The sequence below is a fragment of the Microplitis mediator genome, chromosome 4 (genome assembly GCF_029852145.1).
Source record: "Microplitis mediator isolate UGA2020A chromosome 4, iyMicMedi2.1, whole genome shotgun sequence".
Classification (NCBI taxonomy): Eukaryota; Metazoa; Arthropoda; class Insecta; order Hymenoptera; family Braconidae; genus Microplitis; species Microplitis mediator.
The window spans coordinates 11,127,261-11,145,714 of record NC_079972.1 but is presented as its reverse complement, the minus strand read 5'-3'; the positions used below and the strand labels follow the sequence as shown (position 1 = coordinate 11,145,714).

At 33.5% G+C, this 18,454-nt stretch overlaps 1 protein-coding gene across 1 annotated transcript; it reads left to right on the top strand.

Moving 5' to 3' along the window:
- The first annotated feature begins 685 nt into the window (after positions 1 to 685).
- Positions 686 to 17,324, top strand: LOC130666713 (homeobox protein OTX1 B-like). Its single transcript, XM_057467942.1, has 4 exons — positions 686 to 870; positions 2,777 to 3,188; positions 10,426 to 10,580; positions 13,552 to 17,324. The coding sequence occupies exons 1-4, from the start codon at positions 835 to 837 to the stop codon at positions 14,338 to 14,340; spliced, it is 1,392 nt and encodes a 463-aa protein (XP_057323925.1). The 5' UTR covers positions 686 to 834; the 3' UTR covers positions 14,341 to 17,324.
- Positions 17,325 to 18,454: the final 1,130 nt, after the last annotated feature.

The following is an 18,454-nucleotide window of genomic DNA, read 5'->3' as shown; positions in this document are numbered from 1 at the left end:
AGAAATAAAATATCAAATATATATACGATAAAAATAAAATATGAATATATTAATTTTCTCAATTTATTCCGTTCAATCTTAATACACATATGTATATATATAAATATATAAAATTCCTTAACGAATGCCGCTCAACAGTAGCTAACTAACGTCGGCATAACTTTGAATTAATACTGCTCTAACACGCACATCATTTATAGCCATTTCAAAAGTTATTTAATTTTTTTTTCCTCATTCCATTCTACTCATATATCTATCAATATATATTCTATTAATTTATCACTACTTATACAAACTTTTATTATTATTATTATTTTTCTTATTTACGATATTTTAGCTTCTATTTTCCATTCTATTATTATTTTAAATCTTATCTATTTTTCTGCGCTCCAAAATGTCATTGGAATGTAGACAAATAAATACCAATTAATTTTATAACATATTTATAAATTATAAATACAGAAATGCATTACATTGTATTCCGATAAATAATAATAACAATAAAAATATGATTTTTTCTTCTCTATATACTTCTTCTCAGTAGCTTTTTCTCTGAACTACAAAATATATAATAAAGCAGCACACGAGTATGGTATCCTACGACAAAAGATCCCCCTCCACTATCTCCCAAGAAGGCCCATAGGTTTACAAGGCCCTAAAAACTATTTAAGTAACTTCCTTGAGAGGGGACCTGCAGTTTGCTCGAGACTCTCGGTTTATACGCATCGTTTGTTAAGTTTACCCTAAACCTATAATTATTACCAGTAGTGAACAGTTTTGTTAACAACAAAACTGCATGTTACCATTTGGATATAAGTTTATAATTTATTCAAAATGATGACTATAGACCAGCGGAATAGTGTAATCAAAGTAAGTGTGTGATAAACAAGTGATTCATTTATTTTATTTTTTGTATATATGGCTACATATATGTATGATTTTTTTTTGGTTTACCTTTGAACTTTACACTTTTGGTGAGCCCAAAAAAAATTTTGTACGTGGGTGTAAATTTAAACCTTTAATCAAGGATTCATTCCCACTGAATATGGATTACGATCATCTGCTATTATATTTTTTTAGAGTGTAATCTGTTTTGTATTTAAATATATACATGTATTATTTAAATACACGGATGTGGAAACAAAAATAATCAATTTGCAAATAAAAAAAACCTAGGAAGTTCTACAATTACACGTGGCAATGTGCGCAAGTCTCCGATTCCGAAACTATAAAGATTGTAGTCTATACTACCAATGAATTCATCATTTAAAAATTTATTTTTTTGCTTATTTGACTATTAAATATTTTTTTTAAATTTTGAATTCGTTGTTTTTCCGGGAAAAAATCAAGCAAAGTTGCTAAGTAGAAAATAAGTTATAGCCGTCGTTTGGAACACGATATTTTTTACCTTCGACACAGTAAAAATTATTTCTTTTTTTAAAACGGCTTGCAAATAATTTTGCCCACGTTCTTCGCACAACTAACAGTTCTTATCTCAAAATAAATTCCAAGGCTCGCTGAACTCCTCCATTATCTACCGATTCATGTACCTGAAGATCGGAACGTTTTTCGCGGAACGAAAATAAGAAAAAAGAAATGAAAAGTAAAAAATCTACAGGATCTAGATTTCGGAAATGTTTCACTCGTCACCCGAAAATTACAGGCCACCCCCAACTACCCCTTAAGTCGCCTTTAGACACAAATTTCATGAACTATTTTCAATTTCGTTGCGTGAAAAACGTTCCGATCTTCAGGTACATATCGATTCTCGGTTTAATTTATTGATAATTTCCATTCGGTTCGAGAAAAATTTCAACAAAGCCGCCATTTATTGAACAAGTGCGTCAAAAAAAGCTCCGTTCATTCACTTGAGTGCGAAAAAAAATTACAATCTCCCTTTAAGTAACAAGTGCTATCATAAATTTGAAATTACAACACTTGTAATTTTTACTTGTGTCTACAGTAAAAATTATCGTCGATCATAGCAGTTTCCATTTCCTGACTCCATAGTGCTCCGTTTTGTTTGAGTAAATTATACCGTGTGTTCTTACGGACGATATGAAGTTTTAAAAATTACAGTATGACCTCAAATTTTTACTGTTTCATATTCGGCGACACGTGGCTATGCGAAATTAATTTCAAGGTTTTTTTCCGAATCGGGTGGGCGAAATTTCGTGCAAGGGGTTAAAATTATGGAGTAAACTTAAAATTTTATACCGATCGTTAGGAAAATTTATTTTGAATTCAAATTTGGTTTAAACATTCGGAGCAGAATTTTTTTAGCCGCCGGTAATTCGGAATTTGCAATTACACTTTAGAAATTTTGTTATTCATACAACCACGTCTTACTTTCTGCGGCTTTTTTTTCGTTTACTTTACAAGTCTACTTTTCTTTTGGTACGCCGCTTTAGACCCTCATCTCTTACTATTATTATTATTGTTGAGGGAGGAGAAAAAAAGAATGCTAATTCGGTCATTGTCACAGGCCGCATGTCTTCACGAGACGAAGCACGTCACTCTAGGCATCTCACGTTCAATTTTATAAAAAAAAATGAAAAAAAAGAATCTACAAAATACTTTCTATACTAAAATTTGGTATGGAAAATTTTCACCATGGACTTCCGGTTTTATTGAATTATTATTCGCCATACGATAGTCCAACAATGAAATATGATTGGAATTATGTATGAGAAACATTATTGATAAATATTATTTAAGTATAAAAATAATTTAAAAAAATAATAAATAATTAATCGAAAATGATGATTATTTTAAGGTGGAGGACCATCCGGATCGATATCCGTATCCAGACATAAAAGAAAATCTGTCGACGGCGAAGCCGTTTGACCCGACAACGACGACTCGCGAAGAGCAGCACTGGTGGTGCGAGGGTGGTTACGGTGGTAACGAGATTGAAAAAGATAGGGGTACAGCAGTGGCGGCGAGTGAGCTGGCTTGCATACAGGCCTACATGGCGGGGTATTTGATGAAGGCAGGCGCCCCGACCGGAGGTTCTCAATATCATCCACACAGCCATCACGGCATGGGAGTTGGTTCACACCCTCACCCACATTCCCATCCTCATCCGGGTGCTCCTCATCCCGGTTTGGGATCGCCATTTGCTCTTGCTACACATGGACATCCTCATGGCCACCCACTTGATCATGGACTTGGTGCCTTTACTCAGGGTAAGTTTCATATATTTTCTATTAATCAAAATTTTTACAGTAAGATAACAGACCTAGTACCCGATCACTCATGTATTTTACTAAATTTTACTCAATATAAATAAACAAATATATGGAGTGATCGAGTACTAATTTCCTGATTGGGTACTAGGTCTTTTACTACATACTTATTACTATTTCATATATTTGTTACCCCTAATTATTTCATTCTTTCAAATCGGAGTATTTTATTATCAGTTTTATTTAAAACTTTCATCTAAAAGTATTTCTTTAATTTGTCTTTCTGTCATATATTGATCAGCATGTAAATCAATGTATCGAATGAAGCCATACATATTGTAAGGCTTCTTCGTTACCATGTACTAAACAATTTACCTTACACACATTAAGCCTCTATTTTTATTACGTGAGTTAAAAAATTTCTAAGAAATGTATTAAGTTACATTGTTTCGTAACAACATTAAGTAGCAATAATAATAATAGGAAAAATAATTATAAGTTTGAGTGATAGTTAAATTGATTTTCCCATGAAATAGTTAAATTTTTTTAGCCGTTCTTGGAAACCGTCGGAAAAGGCATTGAGTTCGTTCATCCAGGCTGTAGGCTGTAGGCTCTAGGGCGTTATTTTAGAGAAAATACACAGAGTTTTAGGTATACATGGGAGAATGAGGGTGAGGACGGCGACGTTGAAAATGTGAGAAAGAGGAAAAAAGTTTTTGGTATCGTTGTGTTAGTGTGCGTGTGTGTTTTATGTGTAAGTGTATTTTCGTGTGTAAGAGAAAGAGTAAGAGGTATAGAGAGGTAGAGACAGAGAATGAGAGTAAGCCGCTTATCAGGGTGGCGGCAGCCCGTGCGGGACCAACCAACGCGTATCGCGCTGAGAGTTTCCATGGAAACATGGACGATCCATTCGTCGTTGGGTCTACTCTCTTTCGATGCTGTCCTTGCTATACATGTATTTTATATTTATATATATAATATATATACAATAGTTGGGATACGCAGTGCATGTTGGTTACTTGTCGTCATTTTACTCGAGTGATGGCTTATAAGATGCTTCAAAAAAATTTTACGTCGATCTTCAACAATACTATCATATTTTGTTATAAAAGTATAAGAAAATTGAAGAATTCTTTGCTCAATAAGTAATCGTACGGATGACAAATAATGAATTCTTTGAAATTTTGAATTACAAGAAAAAAAATATACAAGTTTAATATGAGAAATAAATGTCATTGAATTTGAAACAATAGATTTTGGTATTTATATATATAAAGGTAGTTTATTTTGTTTGGGGACAACATTGAAATAGTGAGCTAAAATATTGTAGAATGTAAATAAAGTAAAGTAAGGAAAAAAAAATAAATAAATGTTGGTATATATATATTTATAGGGATTGATGTTATGTTGTGAGCGCGTTCGCGTGGGAAAAGTATCACTTGTCTCGTCATTCTCTTTTCTCCGATTTTCTCTATCTCTGTTGTCACAGCGCCTTGTATATTTATCACCGAGCCACTTAACTCGGGAGTCATTGCCATGTTCACTCTTTAATGCCAAAAGAGAGTACGAAAAATAAAAGATCTTTGAATATAATTTTGTAATCTGTATTCGCGACAAAGTCTAGTATTTTTTTTTTAATAAAATATTTATATATACACTAAAAAAGAGAGTCATTTCGGAGTATTATGAATTTTATTTCAATTCGCATTTACTTCGATTCAGAGTTAATATTAAAATGAATTCTCCTGGGCGAAAACATAACTTTATTTTCGAGTAATTTAAAAATTGAAAATAAATCAAAGCAAGATAAAAACAAGTCAAGTTTAAGTTCTTTTTTTAATAAATTGAAAACACATTTTAAGATGTGAAAACACATTTGGTTTTGACTGTTGTCTTACTTAGTACCGATTTACGCCGATTAAGTCAAATTAAAGTAACGTTGTCTTCCCTGATAAAAAAACTCCGATTGAAACCAATGAATTCCAATTGAAAGTCTATCGGATTTCAATCGGAACCAATCGGAATTCAATGGTTTCAATCGGAGTTTTTAACCAGGGTTAGATTTGACTTAAATTTAAATCAAATCCAAGTCATACTTGACTTGAATTTGCCAAATTTTTAAATTAAAAAAATCATATTGAACTTAAAAAAAGTAAGTGTAGCCAAAATCAAGTTAACAAGGGTAAAAGACCTTATACCCGATCAGAGAACTTAGCACTCGATCACTCCATGAATTTGTATATCTATATTTGGTAAATATAGACATACAAATACATGAGTGATCGGGTACTGGGTCTCTTACTTTAAATCGAATGTAAGTCAAAAAAATTATAGCCGTCAAAGTCAAGTTAATTAAGTTAATAGCAAGTCAAAAAAGTACAAATCGAGTTATTTTTTGACCTGGATCCCCTTCGGAGTGAATTTCACTCCAAAGTAATAAAATAAATAATTATTCATCCGCTTGAATTTACTCGGGATCTAATTCTCTTTCACCCCGCAAATTTCTTACAGTCTAATAATTAAAAAAATCGATTAAATGCATCAGAATAATTTATTGGGTATATACATATATATTGTGTTCATCAGATATTTATTTTTACATAATTTGAGATACACAATAAACCTGTCGGTTTTAAAGAGCACCAATCACTCAATTAGGTATCAAGTTTTTCGAGTGGCGCGTGACTTGCACGTGCCGAGGGTTGTTACTCACTGACCACCAAGTGAGAAACGATGCCAAGAAAATGTGTATACAGCCTAAAGAGGCGTTACGTGTTGTAGAGAATAGACTATAGAGTCTACACTATAACCTATAATAAATATAAATATATATCTATATACATATACATATACATTTTATAAAAGAGAGAAAAAACACGAGGATCGTAAGTTATTTAAACGCGTGTCACGGGTTCCCTATCACAAGTGGGTGATTCTTTTTTCAGATGATGAGTTACTCTATGTCTATATATAGAGGGGTGATAAAAACAACCAAAATTGATATACGCAGCCAAACTATATATAAATCTACGCCTAATTGTTAAGTAAACACTTGACTGAAGTATATATCTCTCGAACTATAGTTATTAGGCAGATACATTTCACTTTACGTATTTATTTTTATAGAATTCATTTAAATAAATTCATGTATTTTAGGGAAACACGGTAGTATTTTTTTTTTATTTACGGATAAATATTTGAGCCAATAATTTGTAAGTCAACTTTACAAAATAGTTTTACTGAGTATTTAGTGATGATGATGATGATGATGACGATTATGCGGGTTAAGAAGAAAAGAGTGTGTGTATATAAGTGTATTATTTCTGAAGGTGCATATTGTAATGCGAAACTCATCCGATTATATATTAGTCCCGGATGTTCACTGTATTTAGTTACTTTACCTCTCATCTTTCTTGTTAGATTATACTAAAAATGAAGGCCACCCGTTTATTTGTAACATATAAGTATAGACAATTTACTTATTTTTTTATTAAAATAAGCGCAACGGTTTCAACGTTTTTATGTAGAGGAAAGGGGGGGGGGGGGGTACCTAAAGATGTGTGGAAATTTTTTTTCTTTTAATTAGTCTCAATTTTTTACTTCCGTTACTTTAAAAACGTAAGGCAAATTTTCAATTGACGGAAAAATTTTTTTCGTTCGGACAAAATGGAGTAGACTCAGGAAAATTTATTTTTTTCATATTTTGATAAAATTAAATATTATCTGTAATGAAATTTCAAAGCAGAACTGTATAAAAAAAAGTTTTGGAAAACCATCTTTGATATCAAACCGTCCATTTTATGGGAAACATAAAAATTTTGAGTTTAGTTCTGTATATTTACTCCGATTGACTTGAATTGATATTGATTAATAAGAATATCTTAATATGCAATAGTTTGGTAGGATGAAAAAAAATAAAAAGTATCGAGGGTGGGACAAAAGTGTTAAAGGCAGTAGCTAAATGTTTTTATAGCTGATGGCCCTTGAGAAAGCTCGCGGCAGTCGTTATGTATATTTTGGTTGATGGTTTATTGAGTGTCCTCATTATCAAGGGGACTAATAAAAACGTGTACAAGGACCACATTGTCACGTGTCTCGAAGCTCACGGTTTCAAAGAATAATCCATTTGGCTTCCAAGCGTTTCAGCTTTTAATTAATTTTCGATTTTCTCCGACGGGCTTTGGCTCTTCTTTGTTCATTTTTCCACGTCTACGTCACAAAAGTTTCCAATTTCCGTTAAAATAAATTTTTATTATCTACCAATAACGCCAAGAATAAATTATTAATAATTTAAATCTAAAAAGTCTTATAAAATAAAAGCAGTGTATTAAAAAAACGAGACATCAGAGATTACCGATTTTAAAAATTCAGCATTCAGCGACGGGTGTGATTGAATAACACGAAAGTTAAAGTCAAGAGAAGAGATTGTTAAATTTCCCGGGATAAAAAGGAATCCAATAAACTAAAAACGAATTCGATGATATTATAGGGTCGCGTCTGATCTTGTTGCGGGCCAATGAGCCGGTGGCAACCCCTTATTGCTGATGTGATGTAGTATAGTATACCAGCCCCCAACACGCGTCGGTGATAATAAATCGAATCATACTCCAACTACCCATCAACATCAGCTACCCAGCGGGTGTTTGCTATGCCATTAGGGTAACCCAAGTGAGAAGTCGCGTTCCTTCACGGCCGCAATCACTTTACTTTTATTCTTTCCTCCCTAATATACCATCTCACTCTTTTTTATACTCATCATCTTCATTCTCTTTCATTTAAACCCGCCGATTTTATTTTTCGCGTTCCACTTCTCTACACTGTAAAAAATCCGGAGTGAATTGGGAGTGAAATAAAATCCGAATTCACTCCGCTACTCGGAGTTCCGGAGTTTAAAAAAAAATCACTCCGCATGCGGAGTGAATTGGGAGTTTTTTTTAGCGGAGTGATCTCGGAGTGACGCAAATTTTATTTCACTCCCAATTCACTCCGGTGCGGAGTTTTAATACTTAAATAAATTTTTATTAATTTATATGAAACTGCTAAACGATATGTGTGTATGTGCGAGTGTGTGTTTGCGTGCATGTGTGTATTTGGGTGTGTGCGTGCGTGTGTGTGCGAGTGCGCGTGTGTGCCAAAATATGTATGTGTGTATGTGTGTGCATATCAGCTGATCAATAATGTAATACGCGAATTTTTACTTCGATTTTATTGAGTGGAGTTATATTTTATTAATAATATTTTCAAAACTCCGCTCCGGAGTAAATTTCACTCCGGAGGGATTAAATTAATAAAAAATTATCTACTCCCCGAAAACTCCCCTGCGGAGTGAATTTCACTCCGAGGGGAGTGAATAATTAAAAATTCATTCACTCCGCATTCACTCCGAATTTAATCCGCATTCACTCCGCGAATTTTTTACAGTGTAGTGTTCACATTACATGTCATTTAAATAAAATTTATTTTCTTTATTATTATTATTATTATATCAATAATAAAATATCATTTACAACAAATTGACAATGGGTTTGTCCCAAATCCAAGACACTCCTTAATAAATAAAACTCTTGATTGTCTAGCGGCATGTCTTTTATAAAATGGCGTCTCGATTGTCTCGAGAGAATATACTAAAGCTCATTTTTACTTTCTCATCATATATATATAAATATATCATCAGTAGTATCAGCAAAAGCGGAACCAGTAGCAAAGGTAATACACGAACAATTCTTGTTACGCCTTCATACTTAACAAGAGAATCAAGATGCTTGTTTCTTAATAATAATAAAGAAAAAAAAAACGTATCCTACTGTAAAACCGCCTACGGCAATCAGTTGTAGATAATAAGACCCAGACTCCCCAAAGACCGCCGAGTATTCGAGATATCGATCAATGATGGATCATAGATTCACGGACGATGACTAGAGTTAAAATGACACAACAGTAGTCTCAATAGGCATTACTAGTTGATTATTAAATCTACAGTACATCAACATCTACAATCTATACACTCATATTTACATTTTATCTTCGATTCAGTATAGACATTTCCTACTTCCCACGCAATAAAAATAAATAACAATAAACAAGTCAGTTTAAAAATCGATTCGATCTACATCGATATTGCCGGGATTTTGACGAAGCTTTTTTATTTTAAAAAAATAATCCACGGCATCTGTACTGGCACTCCTGTCTTTTTAAAACTATTTTTTACTCAAGCGTCTTGATTTTTTTTTGTCTTTTTGGTTCTTGACTCGACATTGCTCGGCACTGTACAGAAGTACCAAAATGAAAAAAATTTTGAACAAAGACAGAGTTTAGTCTGGAGAAGTAAAGAATGAGTATGCGATAAAGATAGAGACAAAGACCTGTGCTGTACTAACACACCGGAGGGCGGACGGTAAGGTTAAAGAGGAATGACAGGAAAGAGAGAGGGAAATACCAACATGGCCGCAGAAACCGGGAGCATCGATCGACCCGTAAACATTGCCATTGTGCTTCTGTACCTATACGACGACCAACGCGGCGTCACATTTATGGTAGCTCTTGCTTCTTTCGTTCTCTGCTATCATATATAGCTTATATATATGTACATACATATATACTTATACTTATACTTATATATGCACACACATGCTTGTGTATAAATATAATCTTTGGCTACGCTCTTCGACTTGGTACCGGTTCCATTCGATTCGCTTCTCACTTTATTTTATTTTTATTCATTTATATATGTATATATATTTAACACATCTAGAGATTCATAATCTTTTTGAGATCTTTAAATTCTTAACATCGGAATTTGTGTTAAAAAATTATCATGTCTTTAAATGGAGACTGTTTTGCTGTAAATTTTAGTCAGTGTTTATTTTTTTTTTTTCATCAGTTATAAAGCCAAGTACATAAAATATATTTTATATAGACCAGACTATCATGGACACTCGAGACATGAACTTGTTTACGCGATAGTCTGTACTCAGAGTGCAGCTTCTTGGATGAAGCCAACCCCCTTGTAATATCAATCGCCATCAACGTCCCCTCGGTTCATAAGCGGATTACGTGGGTCCCGAAACGACCTGAGTATATAGTATAGGGCCGATAATAATAATCACGCAAGGGACTCACTCGAAAAATTACACTATCGTGACTCTGCACTCTCATTACTCGATTTATATTTTTATAAAAAAACTTGACTTTATTTCTTAAAATGTCTAATAAAATTTTATATTTTTTTCTGCTGCAGGTGTTACGCAAAGAAAACAAAGAAGAGAACGCACGACGTTCAGCAGAGCACAATTAGATGTTCTAGAAGGATTATTTACAAAAACAAGATACCCAGATATATTTATGAGAGAAGAAGTCGCCATGAAGATAAGTCTGCCCGAATCACGAGTGCAGGTAAAATTAATTAAAACAATAGTAATAATTATTATTATTTTTAATCTTATTAAATTCTTACATACACAAAATTAGTAGTAGTAGACGTTTGTAGTCAGACAGCGCTAGTAAGTAGTGTAAGACGATGTTTGACCCACAAAATATTATTTATTTTATTATTCATTGCTTATATATATGTATATATATAAACCACATATTGTAGTCGTAGTGATACTATGGCTATTGTTTGTATATATTGAATATGTATGTATTTTATGTGAGTGTGCGTTGGTGTGGTAACGGAAGAGCTTCGTGCTCGCGCAAGCACAAGCAAGATTTTAGGTATTTACACAAGTCAAAATCACCCCAGTTCCTCATTCTTTCCCTTGTCTTTTCCATTGTCGTTGATAGATGGCGAGTAGACTCGTTGACGCTTTTATTGCGGTCCCTGTAACATCTCAATTCGCTGCGGGCGGTAATGCGCAAGTACTTTACTCTCCACTGTTTTACTCCTCACATATAAGGTCCCCTAGTGCTTGTTCACACAACCCCCGCCGGGGCTCAAATAAACAAATTCTTAAGTACATTCATTAAGATGACAGTCACTTTAAAAATTACATTTAAATTAATTAACACAATAATCGCGGGTATTAATATTTTTGAGACCGTTTTGGTTTGGTTAAAAAAAAAAAATCTTAAATTTTGTCACGTGCGGGAATAATTTTTTTAGACTTTTTTTTTTATTCATTATTTTCTCTTTAGTATAACGATTCCTTTGCGGAAGTCGGGGCCGAGGTATAGACGGGACAGCGCGTACATCGCAAACGAGAAAGAGACTGTTACGATAGTACCCTACTCGCGAAGAGATTAAAGTCCCCAAGAACGAAGTAGTCGAGGTTTGGCCATTGGGTGATAGGGACAAAAGCAAAGAGATTCAACCCCCGAGTTTCCAGCTCGCAGTTAAGCCGATGTGAATGGCGAGCAGCTAGAAAGGGGTGTTCATATATATATATATATATATATATATATATATATATATATATATATATATATATATATATATATATATATATATATATAGACCCTGACGATAACTGGAAGGAAAAAAAGTACGTTCCCCACTTTTATAGAATAAGGGTGGCTGTTATACGAAATATGAAGGCTTTTACTGTGTCAATGTGCAACCAATAACATCGACCAGGGGTGAGACGCAGGGGTAGCAACGCGACGAACTGCGAAACGCGAGTGTATACAACCGGGCTGGCTGTACTGTCGATTTGTTCATGGATTATAACCCTCCCTCTTTATTTCCTCCCTTGTATACCTCAACTTTTTATATTTTATACTCTCATTCGCCGGTACCTTGTGATGTAATACGCGTCCTACTCTCCTCTCTCTTTCTCTCTCTATACATATATATAGACTTTGTAGTCTCTGGTGAGTTGAATATCGACAGCCACGGAAATGTACGCGAGAAACCCGCAGCTGCGTGCTTTCAATAAATTCACATAAAAAAAATTGAATCAAGATATATTAGGTGATAATTTTCTTACCAAAAATTATTTATCTGTGGCATTTATTCAGGGATTAATGGTTATTGAAATGTCCTGAATAAAAATCTTTGATATTTCAATTTGGTATCTATTCATTTAAACAAATATGCAAACATATTTGTCATAATAATGTCAACGCAGCTGTGGCGGCATACACAAGAGAGAGAGAGAGAGTGAAATAATAAGAAGTGAGCTACGAAGTGTTGTAGACATAAACCAGATGGTGGTGCAATTTGCACCTCGATGTGGACCTAAGGGCCATGTACACTTTTCTGTATATACATTCAACACATGTACAATATACATATATATTTATATATATTTTGGGATAGTAGTCGTAGCTCAAAGTTTGGGGATATGGCTTTTAGTTTGCACGGCGCTTAGGGTGTCGTTGTGTAAACACAGGGTGGTAATGGGCTGTCTCCTGGGGCACCCTTTGATCGTTTCTCTTGCGGTTGATACGTCTGCCACATTTTCATTTCAGTTATTCCAAAAAATAATTCACTAAATTTAAATCAGTCTTTCCAAAAATAGAGAATCAAAAATTTATGAAAATAATTTTTATTCAGTTAAAGAAATATATATATATATTTATATATAAAATTTTTTTTGGTTTAATAATGAATGAGAATGATGCTGGTTTTTAAAGGCAGAGCATAGAATCATAGCACCCCTAGCCACATTGTGCAGGGATTAAACTCACAATCAAGGGCGGGAGAGAGGTGGGTGCACGAGGTTGCGGCGGCATATAAGGGGAGCAAATTTAAGTTTTTTGTCCCCGCATCTCTTGGCCAAGTTAAGCCGAGTGAACGTGAGTGCAAGCGTATCAACGTATAAGTGTGTGAGCCCATGAGTGTGAATGTGCTTGCAGGGATTCAATCTCGCACCGGAGCCAAAAGGGGATAGGCATTAGGAAAGTTAGAGCATAGGGCCCGAGACTGTTTTATTTGTTGTTACAGTAACGCCACCGCATGCTTTATATGTATACTCTAGGCTACATACTAGCCCGTACGTGTACGTGTCTAATACATTTCACATATCTTATCCCACATATATGTTTAATGTATATGTACATGTACCTTGGTCCCCTTAGTTCTATTATATTTTTATTTTACTCCCTGGTCTGCTGATGGATTCCTGCCTGGCTGCTTTAGGTTGTTATTGTCAGGATTCAATGAAATGTTACGCCCATCCGCCCGCGATTACTTTCCTATTGCGCCGATTAACTTCGAGTAATACACTAGACTGGATCCAGTTGTTCAGTGCAGGGAGTCTTCAAAAGAGAGATCTTACACTTTTTTTTCTATTATTTATTAATATCAAAATAATACATTTAGAGTCTCTTTATATCTGTCATATAAAATCATCAAATCATTAAATAAAATAAAACTGTAATCGACAACTCGGATTGAACGTTTGTTTTTTTTTAATTGTTCCAGGTTTGGTTTAAGAACCGCCGAGCAAAGTGTCGGCAGCAATTGCAACAACAACAGCAGCAACAAGGCCAGCAGCAGCAACAGCAACATCAGTCTCAAACAACACCATCAAAGGCATCCTCAAGATCAAGCCAGCCGACGAATCAGTGCACGAATAAACCACAGGCACAGCCGGCATCGAATAATAATCAAACAACAGGAACGACGGGAGCAGGAGCTGTACAAAATCGTCGTACATCACCGGAATCACCACCACGTGGCAAAGAAGCACCCGCTTCAAATTCATCACCCCTTATGTCAACCAACGCAACGACATATCCACGATTGGGTGCAACGCCAACTGGCGGAAGTGGTGCAAGCAGCGCACTAACAACACCGTCACCTCCATTAACACCAGGCTCAAGTCAACTCCCACCATCGTCATATCCACCACCAATTAATCAAATTCATCACAGTGACTACGGCTTCCCGTGGAGTTCAGCGTCGCCCGGTAACGCCGCCAGCCAGTGTTACGCCGCCGGACAGACGGCTTACAACAGCTATCAGAATCATTATGCATCTGGTGATTATTATCAATCACAACTGTCTCACATGCATCACAGTCCTCAAAGTAATTACCATCACCACCATCATCATTCCCAGTATCATCCCAACATGTCTCTGACATCTTCAATGTCGCATTTAGGTCATCATCATTTGAATGCAACCGCTAATGATATGTCCGCCTCATCGCCAGGTGACTCTTCAGATACTTATATTTTACCGGAACAAAAATACCAAGCGATGGTCTAGCGCACAAACCAATTGATTGCGTCGGATGTTGTTTTTCATCGTAATCATCAATCACCAATCGTTAGCACCAATGATGATGATGGTAACGATGATTAAATTTTGTACATTTCAAATTATAGTTCCGTTATTGAATTTCGTAGTTTAAAAAATTGTAATTAATTATCGATAAGTACGTTGTTTAATTGTATGAGTCGACATTTAATTTATTTGGAAAATTAATTATTATATTACATATAATAACTAATTTTTTTTATCACCTGCGTTGAAACTCTGAGGTTAAGTGTCTTTAGCCAGTCGAAATGAACCAATCGCAGAAATCGATCAGTTTCTGCTCGTTAAATTAGCTTATAACTATTTCATCTCTGCCATCGTGGCGCTGGTTCGTTATAGGCTTTTAAATATTTGTCATTCTAACAATGACTAGAACTGACAGTAGTGGTTGGAAAATTTTTTAAGTTATTTCAGTTCCGTTAAAAAAATTTTGAAATTAATATAAAGTCATTAATTTCTATGTCAAATTTGATTACTCTCTAAAAGTGAAGAAGTGAATCTGCAATAATTTTCATAAATTCAAATTTAGGGAGTATTATATTTTTCCCGCGCTACCACTTTTTTGAATAGGTGGAGCACTGTCACTCTAAACTAGCAAATCACTAATTTTGTTCTAGAGAATATACAAGATAAAAATTTTAGAGAACCGCAGTATGATTTTTTTGCCACGCTACCAGTCTGAAATTCGTCTATTTCGACTGGCTCTAGATTTAAAAACTCTCTGTTTTAATGCAGGTGATATGAAAATTATATTGCGTGTCAAGGAATTAAACACGATGTGAACTCATTGTTTCATCTCTTGTCACGCAATATACTATTGTTTAAGCGAAATGATCTCGTTAAGAAAAAAGGAAAAACAACATTATTATCTAAAGTGATTTAGATTTCGGATTTGGATTCGGATTAACCGATCGTTTTACTGGTTTAATTAACTTGCATTGTACAGGATCATCGCTTTTCCCGTCGTGTCATATGCGGAGTTAATTGTCGTGTAAAAATCTGCTTGCATTATAAAAGTTGAACAATTTTGATTTTTTTTTTTTTTTTTTTTTTCATCAATTATCTAATGATTTTTTTTTTTATTCATGGTCATTGTTTAGTCTGCCACAAAAGGCCGGATTCTGCATCAAAATCCGTATTGTTTTTTTTTTTTTTTTAAATTTGTTAATATAATTATAATGCTAAGATTTTTTGTGTTTAAGCACAAAATCTTGTAATTTTTGTGTTGTTATTATGTTATATAGATAAACTACGATAGATTCATATCAAAGAGGATCAGTAGGAGAAATTGTAAATATTTATAGTAATTAGTATGAATGATAGTAAATTAAGATTAATCATATGATCCGTGTAAGATTTACTAAATTGGTTTAATTGCTGATTAACCTATATGTATATAATTATATATCTATAGGCGTGGGTGAAGTGAAACAAAACTGTGGAGCAAAAGAGGACATCATTTTTTAATAAAAAAAATTTTTTCCTAAATTTTTATATATATGTCTCTAGAAAAAGTATGAGAAAAAGCGGTCACAGTTTTAAATTTTGATCAAAAAAATTTTTTGTGTTGACTAAAATTTAAAATAAAAAAATATTAATGCCTGTAAAAAAAAAAATATACAAAATTTGAATTTAATTATAAAAATTATGGAAAATAAATAAATATCAATTTCACGTTACAGCTGAGTCATAAAATCCCTGTACAGAATTCTGTTATAAATTTATAAAAAAAATCCATTTTACTCCCAAGTTAAATTTTCGCTGATTAATAATTTAATAGCTTAGATAATTAACACGAGAAATTTTTTTTTGGTCACAATCAGAAATTTTCGTACTAAAAGTAACCAACTTCATATTTTTTGTAGAAATTTTATGTAAACATTTACGAAAATAAAAATTATGTTTTTGTTAAAAAATGTCCCATTTCGCCCCGTTGGCTTATTTCGTTCCACCTTCTACACGAGAAATTATTCTCTTCAAATTCTATGGTCTCTTAGTAAAGTCGGACCATGTTGGCCACCTGCAAAAATTGAGATAAACACAGCGAAAATTACTATGGCCACAGTAAAATAGACGACGATTATATCCCAAATTATTGTAACCACTGTCAATTTTACTCTGGCCACGTAATTGTCGCTGTGTTTATTTCAATTTCTACCAGATGGCCACATGGTCCAGCTCTACCATGACACCACAGTATTTCAAACAACATTAATTTCTCCGTGTATATATATAAGTTTAAATCGTTGACCGCAAAGTAATAATCAAGGATAATATCAAAATATTAATTATAATATATATACAATATTATATGTATATTAAATTTAATTAATTGATAATTCAAATACGCAAGCTCTTGATTATTACTGTAAGCATATACTCTCGTGATTATTCTGTGGAATAGACTGTAAACTATTAACTTGAGATAATTGATTAATTAATACCCAGATTATCAGTAATATTACATATAAGATACTTAGTCTATTAAATCGGGAAAGAGATAAACTATAAATATAAATAAATAAAATGCAGTATATTAGTACGTATTATGGTAATCGTCATGTATATTTTATGTATACATCTAATAAATAATAATCGAATTAAATAATCAATACTAAATCACGTAATTGATTAGTTAATGAGTTAATTGTACTTAATTATTATTGTTTAAGCGATAAAAGATATGACTTAATTGTAATCAAACAGTTACTGTACGTAACTCTGCAGAGGAGTTAAGAACTTTGTAATAAAAGTAAATTTAATAATAATTAATGTAATGCTGTCGTACGTATAAATATTTATGCAAATGTAAATAGTAGTTATTAATATACATATATAAATATATATTATATATAAATGTACTATATATTAAGCCGATAGATATTCTGTCGCAAAATCTTCCTACGGTAAAATAAAGAAAACTCGAAACTTGATCATGTCTCATCTTATTTTATTTTTCCTATTTTTTTTTTATTCCTTTTAAATAAATATTCATATGGCAGGAAACCAAATTTTTTTTTTCCACGGAGAAAAAAAGAATTTCTTGGCGCAAGAAATTTGTTTTCGACTCAAAAAATTTTTGCTTGACCTAAGAAAAGTTTTTCTCTCCCCAAGAAAATTTTTGTTTTCAATTCGTAATGCAAAAAATTTCTTTGGGCTGGTAAAAATTTTTTTGAAAAGAGTAAAAATTTTTTGCGCCAAGAAATCCTTTTTTTCTGTGTACTGCTTCAACACCATGCTGATATGGTCTCAATACAGATACTAAAATAGTATCAGAAATATTCCACACGGAGAAAAAAATATTATGATTGGCACGATCTACTGGATAGTGATTTATGTATTGTGAAGGGAGCGATCTGTAGAGCTACCTTCGCGATCCGTATTTCTGTCAGCACGATACGTAACAAAACGCGCACTAACCTTTAAATATAGCAAAACGAGTATTGCAACAGTCAGTATACTGTATTGCGCTGGTCACAATAAATTTTTCTCCTTCCAAGACAGTATTGTAACGAGTCCCAGAAGTATGGCGTTATTTACTATACTGTATAGTACTGGAGCTATTGTATTGCTTACACGTATGCATAGTAGGCACGGCGAAACAGCATGGCCCTGAGAGCCATACTACAATGCCGATACTAGTTTTTCCCACCATAATTTCTGGCGTGTCAATCAATGTATACTATCGTATTACCACCAAAACTATATAGATGTCGTTAGACTAGGTTTATCAGCCAAAAGCAATGTGGATACGGCAACGCAGTATGGGTCTGACGGCCATACTGACATTGTGGCGTCCGCGACAACTATCGCCAACGTTACTATTCCCGCAATGGTTGAATTATATATGCATACAACTTTATAACCTATAAAAATCTTCGATACCATACAGTATGGCGTTCACGCCTATACTGGCATAGTGATATTTCTTACCGTGTGGTTTTAATTAATGTGCGCACTTTAATTTTACTTGTAGTGAAGATGTAATAAAGAAATTTTTCCTTTTGATTTCTTAAAATGTATGAATAGAAAATTCTCGATTAAACTCGCTTTTTTAAAATCA

Coding starts and splice junctions, on each gene's coding strand:
- LOC130666713 (XM_057467942.1), top strand. CDS start 835: ATGATGACTATAGACCAGCGGAATAGTGTAATCAAA. Junction 871..2,776: donor AGCGGAATAGTGTAATCAAA/GTAAGTGTGTGA, acceptor GATTATTTTAAG/GTGGAGGACCATCCGGATCG. Junction 10,581..13,551: donor TGCCCGAATCACGAGTGCAG/GTAAAATTAATT, acceptor TAATTGTTCCAG/GTTTGGTTTAAGAACCGCCG.